Source organism: Filicampus tigris, chromosome 10, assembly GCF_054856515.1.
Source record: "Filicampus tigris isolate MCC_2025a chromosome 10, RoL_Ftig_1.0, whole genome shotgun sequence".
In the NCBI taxonomy this organism is placed as follows: Eukaryota; Metazoa; Chordata; class Actinopteri; order Syngnathiformes; family Syngnathidae; genus Filicampus; species Filicampus tigris.
Window position 1 is genome coordinate 3,201,309 of NC_141226.1, and position 21,192 is coordinate 3,222,500.

Sequence of the window (21,192 nt, forward strand, 5' to 3'; positions counted from 1 at the left end):
CTTCGCTGTGGCTCATATACATAGTCGCTGTCATGTGAAAAACACTTATGTCCAATTTTGGAAACTTTTTTAATTTTCACATTAATGCGATGTCTGTAACGTGGAAACACCATTCATGTAAAAATAAGAAAATGAAACAAAATGAAAAATGGAGATAAGTGTTTTTCACATGACAGCGACGATGTATATGAGCCATTCTACCGAATTGGTTGAAACTGCTGTCCCACAATGAAAATCAAATTTTAAAAAACAATGAAGTGTTCAGACCTTGCATATTTAGTAATATCTTGTTGTAATATATTTTACCACAAGGAATTAATTGAGATACTATTAAACTGAATGTATAAAAAGTCACCTTTTGTGTCACTTTCTATTGGGAGGTGGCTGTCCCAATCTCTAACTCCTAAATTTCAATTCATGAAAACAATTGTAGACGATTTTTGCCGATTTAAAAAATACTTTACTTTAATCGAACATTTTGGTTGCTTTTAAATGTATGGTGAAAGATTTACATTGATTTTGTAGATTTTCTTTACAAATTATTAGTTTTTTATGTAAAAAAAAAAATGTCCCAACTTTTCATGTCACTACCGAAACGCAAAGAGTATTTGTCTGTAGGCAGGGCTTGGTTTTAGCCACATCCCCAGAAATTTCACCAGTAATAGACATTACCTTCATGTTCAGCACTGGCCACATGGCGAGTAATTAGTTGACAGCATTATTAAGTTATGTGCCCTCCAAAGTCTGAAAATCAGCATGTGGTTTTTAGGACCGTCACTACCGAACACCTCATTTTGGCAATAAAATGAGCACTTTTGATTTTAATGCTAAATGTACTGTTTTCTATCTCTGTACACATGCTCAAAACTGTCTGTGGTAGCCACGTCGTGCCTAGCATTGTTGAGTATTGTCAACAACTATCATAAAACGTCCCTACTGAAACGTTTCGGTAGTGACATAATGGTTTTGGTAGTGACAATGTGATGTTTCTTTTTGAATAAAGTAAATTTCACATAATATAATACATAGATAGATATGTCATGCATAGATCTTTCTGGTTTTAACTATATTCCATTTCATATGTTATCTTAATTTGAAGGGGAAAAACACCAAAATGCCAAAAAGCCTAGCAGAGACAGAGTACAGGCGAAGGGTTAGAATGACCCAGTGAAATCCAAAGAATATTTAATAAAGGAAAGAGAAAGAAATAAGAGATGGAAGGAAGAAGGAAAGCTGAAGTCTACCAATGAATTATCAGAGAATTAGCAGAGAGCAAAGGAAAGTCAGAAGAGCATGGAGCAAAAGACAAGACCACCGGATGTCTCTCAAAAAACAGAGAGAGAGGGAACATACATACAGGGAAATGTGTGTTACAAAAATGTTTGTCATTTCAATTAAATTTTCATTTGAAAGGTGAAACCACAGTTTTTCAATGATGAAGAGGCCTGTGATGGACAGGTGACCAGTCCGGCGTGTACCCTGCTTTTGACCTAAGTCAACTGCGATCAACTCCAACCCCCTACGACCCTGAGTACAGCACAAAGCAGTAGAAAATGGAAAAAAAATGTTTCATTAGTTATAATACACATTAAAAGTCAATATAGCAAAACTAGTTAAGTGATTACAATGCTACCCTCACACAAAGTATTACTGCAACAGCAGCAACAATATGGTCACTACTGAAATGTTGCAGTCACTACAGAAAAAACTGATGTTCTAACAAAAATCAAAAGTATTGAATTATCAACCAACAATTTTTGATCATGATTGTTTAAGGGTATGTTTGTTTTAATTAAGATTACTTTTGAAGACAATACGATCAACTTTCTACATTTTACAATGAAAAATAGCATATACATTTGGATGGATCCTTGGGGTGTGAACTTGGTGGAGAAAACCCATATGTGCAGAGCTTGGTGCAGGTAGCTCAGCAGTACTATTTGAGAATGAAACCATGGATGCATCACTTGCTGCTGCAGACTGCTGTTCCAGGTTGGGCCTGTCTGACACCATGGATGGCTCAAAGTATTCTAAAGCCAGTTCACGACATTTCTTTGGAGTAATGCCATGAAATTGCTCTGCAAGCTTCTTGATGTGGTCTGCAAGCTCTTTCTCGATCTCCTCTGAGAAGACTCTTTTTGCTTCCGCCGTTCCACCGTATCCAACTGTTTTTACTTCCTTTACAGCTCTCTTTTTCATGTACCTTCTCAATGTTGACCTGTCAATATTTCTTTTATTTGCCACTGATCTGATGGACTTTCCACTCTTGACTTCGTTGACTGCTTTCTCCAGCTCTTCCAAGGGTGTCGAGCCCCTGCTTGTTTTCCTCTTATACGTTCTCGGCATGTTACCTCTTTTTTTCTTCTCTACAATGATTCAAATATGATAAACACAGCAAATAAGTTGAGCGTACTTCAGAAAAATAGTGTTTATTACATCAAGGATTCATCTGAATTTCAGTGCCTTAAGGGGTAAGTTGAACCACTGGCTCAATTTGCCCCATAGACACTATTTTGTGAAAAGCAGGCTAGCTTAAAAAACGTGGCTAGTTTTGAGGTAAGTGATTCACATGTTTTTACATCTTACAAATACACCAATATGTGTAACATATAATTTTAGTCTCAGATAATCTTATTTGACATAACTCTCATTTTACCTAAAATGCAGAAAATTTACTTTGACAGTCAAAAAACAACCTTTCTAGTAAAAATAGGCGTATCTCTTTTCCAGTTTGTTTCCTTTCACCACAGCAAGATGGCAATGATGAGGGCTTCCTGCCATTGTGATCACATGATCACACATAGCACGGTTGCCTAGATACAAGGGGTGGGTCAACTTACCCAGTGGCTCATCTTACCCCACTGTCCCCTATATTAATTTGTAAAAATACTCCGTAGAGGGGGGGATGGAAAAAAATATAAATCGGCTAGTAGAATTATTTTTATCCTTCTGTAATTGTGTGTTTCGGTAGTGACACAATTTTAGGGACAGGCAAGATATTAGGGAAAAGCTAGAAAATACGATTTGAAAATTGACTGTACTTTTACTATATTTGTGCCCTTTACGTATGGTGCAACATGAATACAATAAAAAAAAAATCTGAAATAAAATACAAATTTCACACATTTTCCAACAATAGAATGGCCCATATATATAATGTGAAAACAAATACAGTACTGTATTGAACACTTCACATCGATCCTAGAGTGCCTCCTAACGGATGAATCTAGTTAGTACAGTCAACTAATTTTCAAAGGTTAAAAGCCAGTTTTAAAACAGTGCCTGAATCATTTGAATGTTTTCTTTTTGGCAACTTTTCTGCCATATCACATGGCGGTCCAGAAGCTTTTATTTACTTATTTCCTATTGTAAATCTTACTGTATATGTACAGATGGTTGTTCACCAAGTTTGCAAGAATGTCAACCAAACGTCCCAAGATCTTGGTCTTTTGATGCAAAACTATTTTGATTCCACTCTATATCACTTTTAGTTGTCCCAATGAAACATGTGTAATGCAACTTTCAGGACAACTTTGCTAAATATTTAAGTGAATATTTGCCAGATACGCATTTAAGTCTCACTGTAGAACAAGTGGTTAGTGTGTCTGCCTCTGATCACATCTTGTCCCGGTGCCTGTATGGATTTTCTCCAAGTACTCTGGTTTCCGCCCACATTCCACAATTATTGTTAGGTTTACGAAGACATCAAAATGCCCAAAGGTGCAAATGTGAGTTTGAATACTACTAACCTAAAGGCCTAGTTGCCCTGTAATTGTTTGGTGATCAGTCTTGGGTGTACCCTGCCTTGCTCAAAGTTAGCTAGGATAGGTGACAGGTAACCCGTGACCCTGAACAGGGCAAGGTTATAAATTTGATATATTTATTTGTTTCTTACAAAGAAAAACAAAACTAAATCTAACAAACATATAAAGGCAGTAATTAGTCTTATTTACTCATCACAGGCGGAGATGATCGGGAGTACAGAGAACTTACTCAGGGTTTTGTGGACTGGTGCCAGCTGATCAATGCGGGGAAATCCAAAGAAATGGTGGTGGATTTCGATAGGCGCCAGCACTCTTCACCTGCACCAGTGAATATCCGGGGAACAGACGTTGAGAGAGTCTCAACTTACAAGTACCTGGGTGTTCATCTGAACAATAAACTGGACTGGTGCGACACCACAGACGCCCTCTATAGGAAGAGTCAGAGCAGACTCTTCCTACTCAGGAGACTGAGGTCTTTTGGGGTTCAGGGGACACTCCTCAGGAACTTTTATGACTCGGTGGTTGCATCGGTCATCTTCCAGGGAGTGGTCACCTGGGCAGGCGGCGTCTCGACCCGGGACAAGAAGCGGCTGGACAAACTGGTCAGGAGGGCCGGCTCTGTCCCGGGCTGCTCCCTGGACTCTGTGGACTCGGTGGGGGACAGGAGGATGTTGGCCAAGCTGTCATCAATGCTGGACAACCCGGACCACCCCCTCCAGGGCACCCTAACAGCACTCCACAGCTCCTTCAGTGACAGACTGTTACACCCTCGCTGTGCAAAGGAGAGATTCCGCCGTTCCTTCTTGCCTGCTGCTGTCAGACTCTTTAACAAGAACATTGTGTAGTCTCTACAAACTGGCGGACATTAGTGCAATTGTGCAGTCCTGCACCTGCACCTGAGCTCATATCGTGCAATACCCAATATTCCCCACTACTGTAATACCGTGCAATACTCAACATTCCCCACTACTGTTAGCCTAGTTTTATTTTTATCCAATGCTGTCCCTGACATTTCACTACAGCACTGCAGCACTGTCACTTACTTAGAGTGTTTTTCCTCTGTACTATGTGCAGGCCAAAATGAGTGTTCCTCATACTTTTTATGTAGATGTATGTTGGTGTGTATATACATGTGTATATACACATGTTACTGCGTATATTTACATTGGTTTGATCCTGAATGTTTGCCGTCAATGTTATACATTAATGGCTACATTATGCCGCCGTCCCTGTGTGACCTATATCTTTGCTGCTGTAACACTAAAAATTTCCCCACTGCGGGATCAATAAAGGCCTTCTTATCTTATCTTATTGTTGAATACAATGTACAATTAATGACATACCCGTAGTAAAACTGGGCCTTCAGAAAACCTTTAAAAATAATGTTTTTGAGACTGTTAGCCCTTGAGAATGAAATGTCTGTTGTATGTATGTTTCACACATATTGTAGATTGATAATGAGTTAATAAAAGCATACCAGACCGTAGTATCATTGTCTATTTATTAGGCACATTAATTAATATAATTAATTAATAAGCCAAACTATACTACTGCTGCCCAAATATACAACATTCATCAAAACTGATACAATTTTGTCTGGATTCGTAAAGATTCATTTATTCAGACTAATTGGTTATGCCCTATGCACCTTCAATGTTGTCTCATTTATGCAAGAATGCAAATTTCATTGCTATAAGACTACTTCTATCATCCTTATCATACATTCATACATCCTTTGTTTCAACTGTAACCATTTTTAAAATTCTTAATTAACTTTTGATTGTTATTCATTTTTTTTTAATAACAGTGACAACTCTTCTATGGGCAGTTTATAGGCTTTTTAGCGTACAGATTAAATAACAAAGTAGTAAAAAATAAAAATAAAAATAATTAAAAGACATTAAAAGCAGTCAGAGTGCACAGCATACTTCTTGTACAGAACATGCCATTACATAACAAATATCATACATGCACTGCCATGATATCGTGGCTGAGTAAACAGGGATAACATTTGATTTTCACATTCATATCATTCCCGACTTTGGACTAAATTAGAGCCGGTTCCAAATGTCCGGTCAATGTAGTTTATCTTACATTGAACATAACGATGATTCCAAGGGCCTTGCAAAGTGATCTCAATTTTAACTGGCTCAGAGTCAGAAGCCGAGTACCTGTATTGTTTGTGTGGAATATTTGGCAATTGGTTTCTGTATCACTTGTCCAATCAGGCTCATTGCGATCCGGTGGGACATGAAGATGCTCTGCCCATCATGGAAAAGTCTGTATTTCTCCCACAGTTCCCACAGCAATGTTTGATTTTAACATGACCGGGAGGACTTCCCCAGAATCCTGTGCAACTCTGGTGACATGAGGAAAGGTTTCTCTGGGCTACCATCATTTCTCTCCAAGTCGTCACCTAATTAGTTAATGAAAAGGAAAGCGGGGAGAATAGAAGCAAGATGTAAATACACAATGAAGGGAACCACATTAAAAGGAGGCAAAGAAGAAGAGGGGGGAAAACAGGTTTGTACAAACATCAACATTACATTAAAGGTCAGGGCGCAAACATTTTTCAGAGTCTGGTAAAATTCATATTCTCATTGGTAATAGGTTTTATAATACATACGAGACACTTCCTGCAAGTTGTCAACCATAGATTGATTAGAAAATAGGTTTTATTTACTCATTCCGAGTGTTTCCGAACCTCACGGAAGCTCGAGGAATCGTGGCTCTAGCCACCGGAAGTGACGTAGATATAGCTAAATCGCTCGCTACACCATAGACCAGGGGTGCCCATTACGTCGATTGTGATCGACCGGTCGATCGCAAAGGCATTGTGGTTAGATCGCCAGCCCATCATCTGTCCTCACTACTTTTTTTTTTTTATTACTCTTTCTTGTTACAAAATGTAAATGTACAAACAATTTGGCACAATGAATATACCCTGGGAACATCATCTATAGAGGCACAAGGCACATAACAACTATATCAGAAAAGACAACAACAACAACAAATAAGAGGTAACAGAGAAAAAAAAAAACATCAAAAAAAAAATAAAATAAAATATATAAATAAAAAAATAAACATCTCAAAGTTTGCGAAGTTAGTGGTCTTCAAATACACCAAAGTCATTGGATGCATTGAGTCAGGTATTGCATTTTTCTTTTCCTTTAGTTTTAAGGAGCTGAGGTAATTGTCTGTGAGGTCCTTCATGAAGACAGAGAAAAGAGGCTTTGACTTCTTCCATTTGGAGCACTGGATGAAATATTTAGCTAACAATAACAGGTTGTTTAACATCAATTCACATACATTGTCCTTCAAAGTGAGACCAAAAACAATAACTTCCTTTCTAAAGAGGAATAGAGAGAACGATTTTTGTTGAGATCCATTCCTGAAAGTCCTTCCAGAAAGCCGTTGTGTAAGTACATTCCAAAAAAAAGATGAACAGTAGTTTCAAGATCACATTCACAGAAGGTACAATTGTTGTAGTCAATGCCAAATCTTAACCTTAGCAGCTCATTGGATGGAGAAATGTTGCTTAATATTTTGAAGTGGACCTCTGTTACTTTGGGACTGACTGGATATTTGATGGATAGAGTTAGAATTTTCGTTATGTCAGATTGTGAAAATAACTGGATAATGGAGTTCCGATTTGATCTACATGGAAAGAGAGTGTCAGTCAGGGAAAGGCATAACATCATGTTTGTTTTTTTCTGAGTCAAAAGGTCATTGTTTTCAAATTTTAGAATATTCAAATCTGTCATATAACATGTCTATGTTTTGAACCAACGATTTGGTTGGTATTGGGATTGCTTTTATCACCTTGTTAGATTCGGCTAGAGTACAAGATAAATCATGGAACAAAGGTTTGCATGAGATAACCAGTTCCCTTGGTCATCAAGTCGTTGGGTTATCGACCAGATATTTTTTTCCATCCAATGTCTCAAGAAAAGACATTGGCCTTTGCAGAGCACATATCTATTGTTCCATATAGGAATACGATGTGGACTAAAGTTGTGCGCGTGTAGTAATTTCCAGAACAGAAGAGCTTGTTTATGAAATGAGGATAGTTTGACTGGTAGTCGTTCAATCTTAAAGTCGCACGTAAGGATTAAATCTATTCCTCCTATTTTTTTAAATAGACCTCTCGGGAGACAAAACCAAATGCTGTTATTGTTTAAAAGGAGGGATTTAAGCCATTTTATTTTTAACACTGCATTTAAACATTCAAAATCAATGGCTTGTAAACCCCCATCCTTAAAATCTTTAACGATCTCAGTTTTCTTAATGTAATGAGTTCGGTTTTTCCAAATTAAATTAAAATTCAGTTGGTTAATAGCTTTAATGAAGTTGTCAGGTATTGCCAGTGAGCATGCAGGATGAATACATCGAGCCAAGGACTCCATTTTAGTTAAGTACGTTCTCCCAAAAACTGTTTGCAACCACATATTTAGTTTCCCTGGATTATATTTTGAATGTTTAGGCTTTCACTCATATGTGTATATTTGGTAATATGTATCCCAAGGTATTTTACAATAGTTTTAATAGGAATGTTAAAGGCATGCGTAAGATTACAGTCATGTATGGCCATTAACTCACATTTATCATGATTAAGATTCAGTCCTGACGCTTTCGAAAAGGCATTTATAAATTCTAGGGTTTCAGGAATTGAGTCTTTATCTTTCAAGAAGGTCGCCGTGTCATTGGCTAATTGGCTAATGACAATCTCTTTACCAAAAATATTTCATTTGTTCAAATTCGAGTTTTTAATGCGTATTGCCAATGTTTCTACTGTGAGGATAAATAAGAAGGGAGAGATATTGCATCCTTGCTTGACTCCCCTGTTAATGGTGAAACCAGGGGAGATACCTTGAGAAAGTATTACTGAGCTGGTTGTATTATTATAAAAGCATTTGATAACATTACAGAATTTTGAACCAAATCCAAATAAGCACAAGACTTTAAACAGATATTGATGTTCTAATGAATCAAATGCCTTGTAGAAATCAAGGAATAGAATATCCTTCATCCTCAATTAGAATATCCTTCATCCTCAATTAGGTGGATATAATCCAATAAATCCTGAACTAACCTGATATTATTGTATATGGATCTGTTGTTCATAAAACCAGATTGACTCTCACTAATGACATGGTCCAGGATTCCTTTAAGTCTGTTAGTGTAAATAGAAGTTATTATTTTGTAATCATTGTTTAGGAGTGTGATTGGACGATAATTATCCAAAAGATTTTTGTCTTTTCCTGCCTTCGGAATTAGTGTGATGACACCTTGTTTCATGGTAGCTGGCAACGACAAGTTAGAAATTGTTTCTTTTAAAACCCATAAGAGAATAGTTCTGAGTGAAGGCCAAAAATGTTTGTAAAAATTAGAAGTTAGTCCATGAAGGATATGGGGGATTTGAGATTAGCCGGTATGATAGCTAGATATAGTCAAGTGATTATTGTATTGCAGATGTCCAATCATGGTTTCATGTGAATTAGTATATTAGTGATACATGGATCAGAGAGTTATTGTGTTATACATTTTTGGTAATGGCAGTGCACATTTATGGTCATCGTACACAATTAGCTAAATATGTTTACACATAAGCAGTCATAAGACAGTGTCTTGAGTAAGCACACAGACACACACACACACACACACACACGCACACCAAGAGGCTTCATTGTTATGCGCACTTTTATCTGTACACGCAAAAACATACAAGCTTGTGGAGGGGAATGTGGCCTCGAGTGTTTCACAGGGCTGAGTCCTTGGGACTCTGGAGGCGCCAGCCAAGGGCAGGACTCGAGGCGCCAAGATGACCGAAGACTTGGAGTGACACAGAGGGAGAAGATTTGAGTCTACCGACATTTCCGATTAGATTCCTCTGTTAGGGCAGTATGATATATATGTGAGGGCTGCATTTTAGATAGCGCTCTTTTCTGACTGTGCCCGTCACGGGTACGAGTCCCTCGCGAGGTTAAGAAAAGCAGCCCAGCTTGACTTTTGTCAGATTCCTGAACTTCAGAGACTGAAAGAAACAGACGGAAAATTCAATCAACTCGTGTGAGTCTTTATTATTATTTTTATATTTGAATGCCTTCTTGAAAGATAAAACGGACACGCAGTGAGTTGTTTTTGTGAATTGATAATTGGGCTTGCTCCTTGGTGACCCAAACCTAACAACTCCAACACCCATCTGATCCAGGCGATGTATCTAGTCTTAAATATGTGGCAGCTTTTTCTAATTACTCGATTGTAAAGTCTTTATCACAATTATCGCTCATGTCATTATCAATTTGAGGGGTGAGATCTAGAAAGCTATCAGCAGCTTCTTCAGAAAATGCTGAGTTGTATACGTTTTGGTAGAACGTACTTATTAAAATTGGATCGGTGCATTCTTCCTTAGTTATCAATAAACATGTGATGGTGTAATGTTCTTGACGCTTTTCTAACCTACAGAAATATGCAGATATTTCGCTAATAACCATAAGTCCAAACAAGATTTTATCCTTGCATTTGGTTTAAACCAAGAAAATTGTTTTTTATTTGGGTATTTGTCTCGCCAAGGATCATGGAGGAATAAATCATTACAGAACTGAACCAAGTTATTGTTAGGTTTTCTACTTGAGAGTTTACTAGGTGATCTGTCAATCCATTCATCTAAGACCATGTTCCAATCACCACCCAAAATTAAATTTTCTGTAGCAAAACGGTCTTTAAGTTTAATCACATTATCTTGTATTTCTTCTAATAAGATTTTTATTTGTGATGGGTTACAATAACCGTATACATTGCCCAAGATTATTAAGAGTTATTTTCAAATGTTAACGCTGAGAGAATCCAGTGACCATCACAGCTGAAGATCGTTGTTGCAATTTTCCCTGTGAAATCTTTAAAGAGAATTGCTACACCTGCAGACCTGGAGGTACCATGTGAAAAGATCATTTTATCTCCCCACTGAGTGGTCCAAAACCTAACATCAGTCTCATTTGGGTGTGTTTCCTGCAGAAAAAGGTAATGTGGATATTTGTTTTTGCAATAGAGAAATATTGCTTTTCTTTTTAAATTGTCTCTCAGACATCTGCCGTTGAGTGACAGCAATTTAAGATATAACACAGAAAAAGGAGGGGGGGAAAAAAGAAGGAAAAAAATAAGAGAAATAAATTACAAAAAGTTAAATGTAGTAATAAGGTAATTACTAGGTTTCCTACTTTGGAGTGCAAGTGTGAGTTGAGTCCCATTTAAACATTCAAGACAAACCTTAATATTAACAAAGAATTAATATAGCTTCTTATTCCTTTTTCTCACAAAAGATCCCCTATTTTGCATTTTTGTTCGCAGAGGTAACTGATGCAGCCATCGCGTAGTTGTGGAAGGCTAGCTCGTTGGCTATATTAGCATTAGCGTCGTCAACGAAGGGAAATCTTTATCGTTGAGTAGGGTTGCCAACTGTCCCGTATTTTGGGCTAATTTGGTTTGTCCCATACGGGACCTTGAATGTCCCGTATATCAACTCTTGCAAATACAGAAAACTGCAATCTACTGATCCTGTAATATAAGATGCTTTTATTAAAGCTTTGGATGGCGATCGATCGTCAATAACGACGGACACAGACCGGTTGGCAGTTCAATGTCTTTTACTTGTATACTGGATCGAACATACATTGCTGGTTCTTAAACAGTGATAGCACATTACAGCGCTCCTAATGGAGACTCTCGCTACTACACATGACAGATCCTAGATCAGACAAAGCGTCAATCTCAGAACAAGCGGCAATCACTCCACCTGTCAAGTAAGGACTTCTCTCTGGCTGCGCAAAATGACAGAAGACTGCTTGAATCAGTCAGAAGCAGCCAGAAATATCCAGAGAAAAAATACATTTGGTGAATCACACTCCTCTTTTACATTTCAGATTTCTTACACCCGCTTTTTGATAAAAAGAGCCAAATTGTGGTTTCATATGAGGTGACATATCATCGCTGTCCTGTGAAAATCACTGTCCATTTTTTTTTTCTTATTTTCACGTGAACGTGGTTTCAGCATTAATGTGTAAAAATCCAAAATTCATACATCATGCTCACACCACCGTGGCACCGTGCACCTGTCCCTTATTTAGGAGTGAGAAAGTTGGCAACCCTATCGTTGAGATCGGCATTAGTCGCTTCTCGGACACAACACCGACCACTTGCCTGTTTTGAAGCTTAATGTTGGGTTTCAGCAAGCAAAATCTTGGGTTGAGGTCCCATTCACTCCATTCGACAGTCAACTTTTTTGCCATTTGCAGCCAATCAGCATCGGGCATACTACGTCACACGCAGCCACACAGCGTCCTGTTCACTCGGCGGCTTTTTCTTTCTTTCTTTTTACAGTTCTTGTACTTTACCAAGACAACAATATTGATAGCATTAGCATAGTATGCAAAAAAGTTGACTTGTTTTATACGCGCCGAATGGAGCGAATGGACGAATTGTTGTTGCTGCAAATCTGCTTGAGGCTGGCTTCAGCAACTACTGTCAGTACTATGCGTCCCGGTAGATCATTTTGACTCTGTCATGCTCTCAGGCTGAAAAAGTGTGGGCACCCCTGCCATAGACTGTACAATTCCCAACACAGCACATTCAATGGCGACCGATGTTTCGGAATGAGAGCATTTTGAAACACACGAACCAACGGGGGCATTATCAGACCGTCCATGATTAGTAGGCACTGAATCCTCCGGCTACTGTGATGTCACATCTCAGGAAAAAGCCGAAGATGAGGGGGCGCGAGATTCAAACGGCAGATGACACATTCTGAAATGTATTTAGTGATTAAACTGCTGTCTAGCAACAATCTAATCACATTTTAATGACAGAAAACAGAAAAGTTTTCAATGTTTGCACCCTGATCTTTAAGCACATTTGAATGTCATGGTGTTGATGCTAGCAGGGTTAAATATTGCAATCTGTAGTAACAGTCCGACTCCTTTTCCTTGAGGAGATTGTATGTTCTACTTGTGTTTTTTGCGAGTTGGGAAAACTGTCTACTTTCCACAGTCCTAAAATATGAACGTATGTATATTAGCTTAATCGAACTGAATAGAAGACAGGTGTCGATGTGAGTATGAATGGCTGCCTGTGCAGTTGCCCTCTGATTGGTCGCCCATAGTCAGCGGATCATAGGCTCCAGCACCCTGTTCCGATGAACAGGATGAGCGGTGTGAAAAATAGATGGATGGGTGAATAGTTAAATATAAAGGTGATATACTTACAGAAGCAGAGGAAAAATGTGTCAACACACATGGCATAAACGCTGAAGAAACCATGAGCGATCAGGTAGGCACCCACCACTGTTGTCTGATATAGAAAAAAATAAATGGTCACTTACTGTTACATAATTTTTGTTCTTAACTCACTTACACAACTATGGTTATTATGACTTGCACAACTAAACCTCAAAAAATTGCTATTTTAAAATAAATGCTTCAAACTTATTTTGATCATAAACTGGCTTGTAACAGAGACAATGTGAGGAGAAGTCTGTGACTTCATGGTGACAAAATCAACTACTCTGTTAGTGTACAACTGATGAACTGGAAGATCATTTTTGTGGTACTTACACCTGGGCACCTGATATTGTTGAGTGGTGTGCAGTCCTTGGACAAAACGTCATGCATACTAAAATGATGACAATATTTATTTGTAGAGCCGAGAAGTTATCTGTCATCTTATTATGATGGGCTCCAGACTGCCACAAAATGGTGGCCCTAAAATTTGAGACAGTGCAACTACAATTTTCATCACCTCGTGCCGGTGCAACCATTACATTTGCTGTTTTATTTATTTTTCTTAAATATTTTTGCTGCTGACAAACATCTGCTCCGCACTACAGCCCATTAGTCAGTAATATAGTGAAAATGAGTGGGATGAATGCGGTATTTACTTTGCAAAGTAATTTACAGTGTGTGCCCCTAAATCTTCTACTTGCAGCCTTAAAATGTCAATTTAGGGGCCACTGTACTCCCAGTAAAAAACGAGTTAGTCTGTAGCTCTGTTATGAGAGAGCAATACATATTCTCAATTCTTGTCATAAAAATAAGAACACTGAAAACTGGATAAACTGAATCAGTGCATCTCTTATTGGCGGTAGAAATCTGTGCATGTGTTTGCTTGTAACTACCATGAGAGGAACCTCATAGTAGTGGAGATTGGGCACCTCCTCCTGGAAAAGAGCGATTTTCTTTGTGAAGATAAGTAATGTTAACACACCTGAAACACATGTGGGAGGGGGGGGCGGAAATACAGGTGTTTGTGTTATGCTCCACATGGAACATTAAAAATTGACATCTGCAACTGCCCTCTAAACATTGCTGATGACTTACCAACTCCTCCTGCAATCATTACTTTTCCCAAAAATAACAGAAATTCGGTCACTCTGTCCACAACTGCAACCCTGGATAACACAGATAGAAAGGATGTCCAACATCTATACACAGTGATTGAACAAATATCTAAATAAAAACTGATGGGACAGTTGTACTGTACAATTGTAGCAAATGCAGAGCAAGAAAATTATATATCATACTATGGGCAGTACCGCCCAAAGACGGATAGGATGGGCTCCATCACGCCAGTGACCCTCATGAGGATAAGCGGTTTGGATAATGGTTGGATGGATATTGTAAGTGATTTTACAAGATGGTAAGGATGGTAAGGTGGCAGCTACCACCTTTACTAAAAGTCAAGTCAAAGTCGGGACTTGGATCCAATTGAAGTGCTGTAGCATGCACTCTAAAAACAGTTGGGTTATTTCACTGACCCAATTTTTGGAGTGTTTGTGTTGGGTCAAAATTCTGGGTTATTTCTTAAAAATTAACCCAATTTTTGGTTCAAATTAACTATATATTGAGTTATATGCCAGTTATATTTCATGTTGGGTCAAAAATCAACCTTACAGGCCCATACACAGGTGCCTGATGTACACTTTAATGAAGTATGACTGGTGGCCATGACAGCCACCGAAATACCGTTCATATGTCTACACACGCAGTATCGTGGTCAAGTCAATGACACTTTTGATTTCTTCATTTATCACACTGTTTTGGTAATTACTTCACACATTGTAATCTTTTGAAAACGAGTTGCCTTGTAAATGAGTGTGTGTGTTGGACAGGACGAGTGCTGGAATCGTAAAAAAAAAAAAAAAAGGCATTAGTCTGCCGCCATTGTAGGATGTGACACTTCACAAGAACTGTGCGTTCTCCAAATAATGTTCCATATTAACTTAATGTGTTTACTGTAATCCACAGGAACATTTTTATGATTACCAGAGTGGTTCTGGTTACCTTGCTTGGAGATTGAAAACTGTTGAGCGCAAATCTCCTCAAGAGGTCAATATATCTCAACACACTTTTCAAGATGGACCCACAACTCATCACAGCCCGTGTGAAAGTGTGAGACAGTAGTCTGGTGATGACCGCAAGGAAGCAATGCTTGGTTTAAAGAACTGAAATAAATTGTATACCATTTTACAAATTCATCTGATTTGCATTTCCTGGCTGACAGCCAATCAGAGTGATTGTCACTGACACCACTTTGCAGACTGCCGTTGGTGTCTTAATCATTCAATTCATATCTAAAAACACCATTACACAAAATATACGAATTTGATACAATTGTAAATACTACTTTTTAATTTAGATTTGTTCTCACTTCCACCGTGAATGTGCTGAACAAAATTCTGGACACGTATGCATTCTACTTTATGAAACCATAACTGAGGACCGCACAACAAACAATGATGTCCCTGCCATGTCAACATACAGATAGCACCTAGTAGGCCGAGATGAAATTTGACCGCCTCATGACCATGGCACATGCATAAGGGCCGATTAGTGGGCCGTACTAAAATCCGTTTCCTCCCTTGCTAAATTGAGCTCTTTTTTTTTGTGTCCATAATCCCCTACTGTTATTGTTGCTGAAATCGTCAACATCAAGAATGGTGTGCCTGAAGATAAAGACACATTTTTTTAACTTTTCCTTGTTGTTATTAGTACATTTTTGGGGAAGGGACAGTATCCTTAGCATTATAAATAAAATTAATAAATAAATAAAATAGTGGAATAACCCAAGTATTTGCATTGCATTGTTTTGACCCAATTTATTGTATTCACTTAACCCTTAATTTGGGCTCAAAATGTTATAACCCAATTTTTGGGTTCAAATTGACACAAGTCTGGGTCGGTCCTTTTTTAACACAACAGTTTGACCCAACTGTTTTTAGAGTGTGACCTTAAAAAGGACTAAATGCTCTAAAACCGTCCAGGATTGTTGGATTAGAACAATTATGTAAGGATGTGTGAAAGTGAAAAACTCATTGCCAATTATAAAAATCACTTGATTTCAGTTGTTGCTGCTAAGGGTGGCTTAACCACAGTTATTATGCTTAGGTGGCAATTACTTTTTCACACAGGGCCAGGTAGTTTGGAATTTTTTGGGGCCTTAAATCAAATCACCATTTACACCTGCATTTTAAATTTACTTGGGTCATTTTTGTTCAATATTTACATTTGTTTGATGATGTTAAACATTAAAGTAAGGAAACTGTGCAATAATAATAATAAGAATAATAATGAGAATGTGATAAGAGGGCAAAGGCTTTTTCACAGCACTGTAATACTGTGTGTAAGGCTGAAGTGAGCCTGACCTGACCATGTTCCTCATGAGAAGGAAGAATGCCTCTTGAGCTGACCTAAAGAAGTTCTTGCCATAGATCGCCACCTATTGGAAAATGTATATCATAAATATTGTTTGCAATGACAGCATTATTCATATCTGTGTAAATCCGGAAAGCAAAGACACAATCTATAAAACTCACCATTATGTAAGCATTTTGGTTCATGTAGCGAATGAATTTTTCCAAACACCAGAAACAGCATGTAAGACAGCACAGTATAAATCTGGACAGGCTGGTGTCAACCCCTATAAAGACACAGCACAATCATTGGTATACAAAGAGAAGAAACATTTACAAGCTAAAGCAGCTAGTGTAACACTGACATTCTGTGTAATGTGTAAACCTTTCAATTTCTTCTCCAAGTATTTCAGTGTAATCCGAAAAAGCTGGACAACAGAGAGAATTAGTGCCCCAAATGCCAAAGACCCTGTGTGATACCTGAAGAAAATAGAGTCCAAGGATGACAAAAATTAATTATTGCTACAGGTCCCATTACACAGTTTAACACTGGTTAAAGTAGTGGTTACTAGGGTTGTCAAAAAATCGATACCTCAATATTAAACGATATAAATGTCTGTCGGTGAATGAGTTAATGTTTACAAAAATGTAAGACTATAAAATTGCATTGTTACAAAGATATTTTGATTGTTGATTTCATGAGCGTTTACCTATTTGACCTAAACATTTTCAATAAGGTGATTTTTTTTTTTTTTTCTTAACACCGTGGTATCAACATTGGTATAGAGTAGTTTTTGCTTGAATCGAATCGAGGTTAAAAATTTGGTATCGTGACAACTAGTGGTTACAAAAAATTTGGGGTAACATTATATCGGCATGAAAGTGAGTTTGGTAGTTAACAAATGTCGACTCATAGTTATAACACAAGTTCAATAGGCAAAGCAAGGCAACTTTATTTATAGAGCACATTTCATACATGCAGGCCAACTCAACCAAAAGTGCAATATCTAAAAGCATGAGCAAAGCAAACAAAAGTACATTAGTAAAATAACAAAAAGAATATATATTGACAACATTAAAGCACATTTTCAACCAAAACATTTAAAAGCAAAAAAATATTAGTATATATTCTATGCAAGCCCACTAGTTGAGACAAGGCATTCTGATAAATATTGTATTTATGGAATAAGAGTTAATCCACTCGTTTTTAGCCATCTCTGGGGACCGGCCATTTTGTCACTTCTGTCGTCTGAAAATGACATCACAACTGCTCGGGGCTCAAGTAACGACCAGTCACGGCTAACCTGTTTTCTGAAGCTGAGCCGTGATTGGTCGTTAATTTGGTCACAGAAAGTAGACCGCTATTTCATTTTTATCCTTGGGCAAGTTTAATTATGCGTGTTTGTGAATTTGGTAGACAGCGCCGTGTATCGCTAGGTTCTGGGAGACCGAGGGCGTTTTCTATTACAGTCCCCCGGAGCAGCTACCAATTTTGTGAGAAAAAGTTAACAAAATTTTGGATGACCTAAAAGCAGGTCTTAAAGGTAGTACATGTGGTGCAATGTGATTTTTGTGTATTTGATTGAGGCACGCCATGGACGTATGATTAATATCGCTGTATTTCATTCATAAATATGACAATAGTGTGGGACAATCCCTCTGAATCTTTGTAGAAATCAATTCGTTGAACAAATCATAATCGCTATCAAATTAATTTGACTGCACACCACAACAATTGGCAGGGGAGGGGGGTTTCACACACAGACACAAGGTCATGGATGCAAGGCAGTCTCCAATTGCCCACATCACATGCGCGGCTGACAACATCATCCGCAAGGTGAGATTTTGCAGTTTACCTGTATAAAAGCACTTTGCGCGCGCCAATCTCATGCATGGACCCCAGCGAGTGTACAGTGGTACCTCTACTTACGAAATTAATTGGTTCTGGAAGAAATTTCTTAAGTAGAAAATTTGGTAAGTAGAGACGAGTTTTCCATGTAAATGCCCCAATCCGTTCCAAGCTCCCCAAAATTCAGATTTTCAGCTCCCCAAAATGCATTTACATGGAAAACTCGTCTCTACTTACCAAATTTTCTACTTAAGAAATTTCTTCCAGAACCAATAAATGATTTATAAAGCATAAAAATGCATCAAAACATGCAACAAATACATTTTACAATTAGACTATTGCACAATAAATGAGAGTTTGCATAATGTAAAAACAAAAAAGAATAGAGTAAAGAATAAAAATTATGGTCATTTACCTTTTAATTGCTGTCCTCATCACTTTTTGCCCTCTTTGGTTCATGTTCTCTCGCAGAAGTGGTTTTTGCCTGGCGTTTTGTAAACAACTGATTTAATAACGTGGCGACTGTCGATACATTACGGTCATATTCTTTGGCGAGATCAACCAACCATCCCTTTTTCATACTTTTCTATTATCGCTTGCTTTGTTTGTATGGACAAAAAAAAAATGATTTTCTCCTTTTTTTTCTTTTCCTCGTTTCTAATTCGCGTAAAACTATCGGAACACCTCATGGCCCGAGTGGTGAATGACGAGGACGCTGCATAGACATCCATCCATCACACATGTATGTACACGTATCTATCACATATATATCCATCTACCTGTCTATCTACACACATAGACACGTACGGTAGAGGTCCCTCTTAGCCAATGGGATGCCAGGAAGATACTAGGTAATAGCCAATGGCAGAGCAGCTATGAGTATGTTGCATTCAGGAAACTCTGAGGCTAGTAGCAGCCCATACTTTTACCGTTTGTATCCTGAAATTTCTTTCGTAACAAGAGGCAATATTTTCCTGTTGAGGCGTTTCGTAACTTGAAAATTTCGTATAAAGAGACGTTCGTAAGTAGGGGTACCACTGTATTTCTATTTCCGCAATGTCAAGCATGGCGTGCACTCCGACCGCCTTGATTTAAATGCAAATGAGGAAAGCTGCTATGGTTGGACGGGAGTTGGCTATGTTCCACCCCACAACGACACACTATGGCACAAACACTCCGTTTTGCCTAAATCAGCCTACGGGAGGACGTTTCGCATGGGTAGGACATTTTGGCAGAACACCGGCCGAAGCGTTCTCCCTATTTGCCGTCTCGATAGTTGGAAAAAAAGCACAGCTGGCGCTTGATCGATCAGTAATATCCAATATCCTGTCCAGCTTGCTTATGGCACGGTAATTCTTAAAAAGGTGTCACAATCTTGTTTATTTTTCTGACCTGATTGCCCTCCTGAAGGATGAGAACAGTGGACAAGGAGAGACATCCTCAGGCTTCCTCTTGGCCCAGTAGTAGCTGGAAAATGTCCCAGCAAGTGTGCATTTTTCCAGGGCCAAGCTGAAGTTAACCAGCCAGAGAAAGATCAGCAAGTTGGAAATCTGTAGTAGGAACATGTAACGGTGGTAGGGTGTCTCTCCGCCATAAAATGCAAACAGGCACTGAGAACCAACACAGGAAGCTTCTTTGGAAATGTTGCTTCTGTTGAAAGTCTGTGATATGAGGGAATGGATGAAAACAGTTACTGCAAAGATTAGGGAAAAAACAGGATGCTTTTGTGTTGTATTAAAGGGCCAATATCATGCTATTTTAATCTTTTTAAGCCTTTCGCCGTGTGGCTGCCGCACCCCTTTTGGCAAACAGCTGCTGGATGGTCTGTTGTGGAATGGCCAGCCGCTCATTGTTAGGTGGGCTTAGAAAAAGCGGAGCTCCAGCCAGAAGGACCTCTCGGAGGCCGCCTTCATCGGACACACATATGTGGGTCAACGCACGAAGGGGACTTAAGAAACATTTCACAGCAGCGGAGCTCCTTGGCTGACGTGGTTGCTCATTGCGCCTCTTTCTTGGATATGCCTGTCTAGTCTGCTGGCTGCTCAGAGAAAGTGCTCGTGTGTTTAGTCTGTGGGGACGGTACGGGGATGGCTCACTCAATCTTAAGGCCGAGATAGACCAAAAAGACGCTGGCCAACAGTGACAGACACTTACCCCCTGTGGCGTCCGGCCGGCTGTCGGCACGTCACGCTGGAGGAATACACCGCAATGACAGACAGCGACGTTGACCATTAAAGCACCTTCTGCGCATGCATAAGATGTAATACCCTTCCATACCATCGGCGGCATTAGTCACCATTTCTCATGGTTAGAAAAATCCAACCGGAAAGCTGTTGGCCGGGGACGGATTATAAAAATGTAAACAATGCATTCAGCTATATTCTTCGCTCACGATGAACTCCCACGCTAAGTAAACCATCACGTTCTTGACACGGTATTGTGAAATACTTACATTGTCAACCCTCGCTCTTGTACTTGTAAGAAGATTAAGGCAGCGGAGGCGTGCTCACTGTTTTTCCGCATTTGTCACTTCCCGTTGGTGCTCCGAGCGCTGATTTGCGAGCTAACAGCCAATCAGAGTGACCAAATTTGCCCCTACACCAAACAGACAACGCTTCACAACCTCGGACGTCGGTTTGGTCTTTCAGGGCCTTTACACGTATAAGGTTGAGGACCCAATCATTTTATTGGATACGTCGGAGGTGGTGCTTAGAGAGCAGGAATGGGCAGGAATGAGATAAGATGGGTGAATGGAGGAAACTCTACTTTGGGATTGCTTTTGGTGAGGTATTAGCATTATAACATGATTAAAAGTAAAAAAACAAAAAATACTAGATTTTGCATGATATAGTCCCCTTAATATGTTCACTTTTGAATGAATACATTTGGATCGAACGCTT

At 38.8% G+C, this 21,192-nt stretch overlaps 1 protein-coding gene across 4 annotated transcripts in view; it reads right to left on the minus strand.

The window, feature by feature from the left end:
* Nucleotides 1–5,251: 5,251 nt before the first annotated feature.
* Nucleotides 5,252–21,192, minus strand: part of slc44a5a (solute carrier family 44 member 5a) — a 70,882-nt gene continuing 54,941 nt past the window's right edge. For 3 of the 4 annotated variants that reach the window (XM_086042760.1, XM_086042758.1, XM_086042759.1), the window contains 8 exons: nucleotides 19,685–19,953; nucleotides 16,829–16,923; nucleotides 16,627–16,730; nucleotides 16,456–16,529; nucleotides 14,132–14,202; nucleotides 13,930–14,018; nucleotides 13,022–13,106; nucleotides 5,252–6,180 (listed from right to left, as the gene is read on the minus strand). In XM_086042760.1, the coding sequence (XP_085898886.1) occupies nucleotides 6,083–6,180; nucleotides 13,022–13,106; nucleotides 13,930–14,018; nucleotides 14,132–14,202; nucleotides 16,456–16,529; nucleotides 16,627–16,730; nucleotides 16,829–16,923; nucleotides 19,685–19,953 (885 nt within the window). In that variant the 3' untranslated portion in view covers nucleotides 5,252–6,082. Of the gene's footprint in view, nucleotides 6,181–13,021; nucleotides 13,107–13,929; nucleotides 14,019–14,131; nucleotides 14,203–16,455; nucleotides 16,530–16,626; nucleotides 16,731–16,808; nucleotides 16,924–19,684; nucleotides 19,954–21,192 lie in introns of those variants that run through there. The other variant, XR_015088328.1, reaches the window with a different exon arrangement.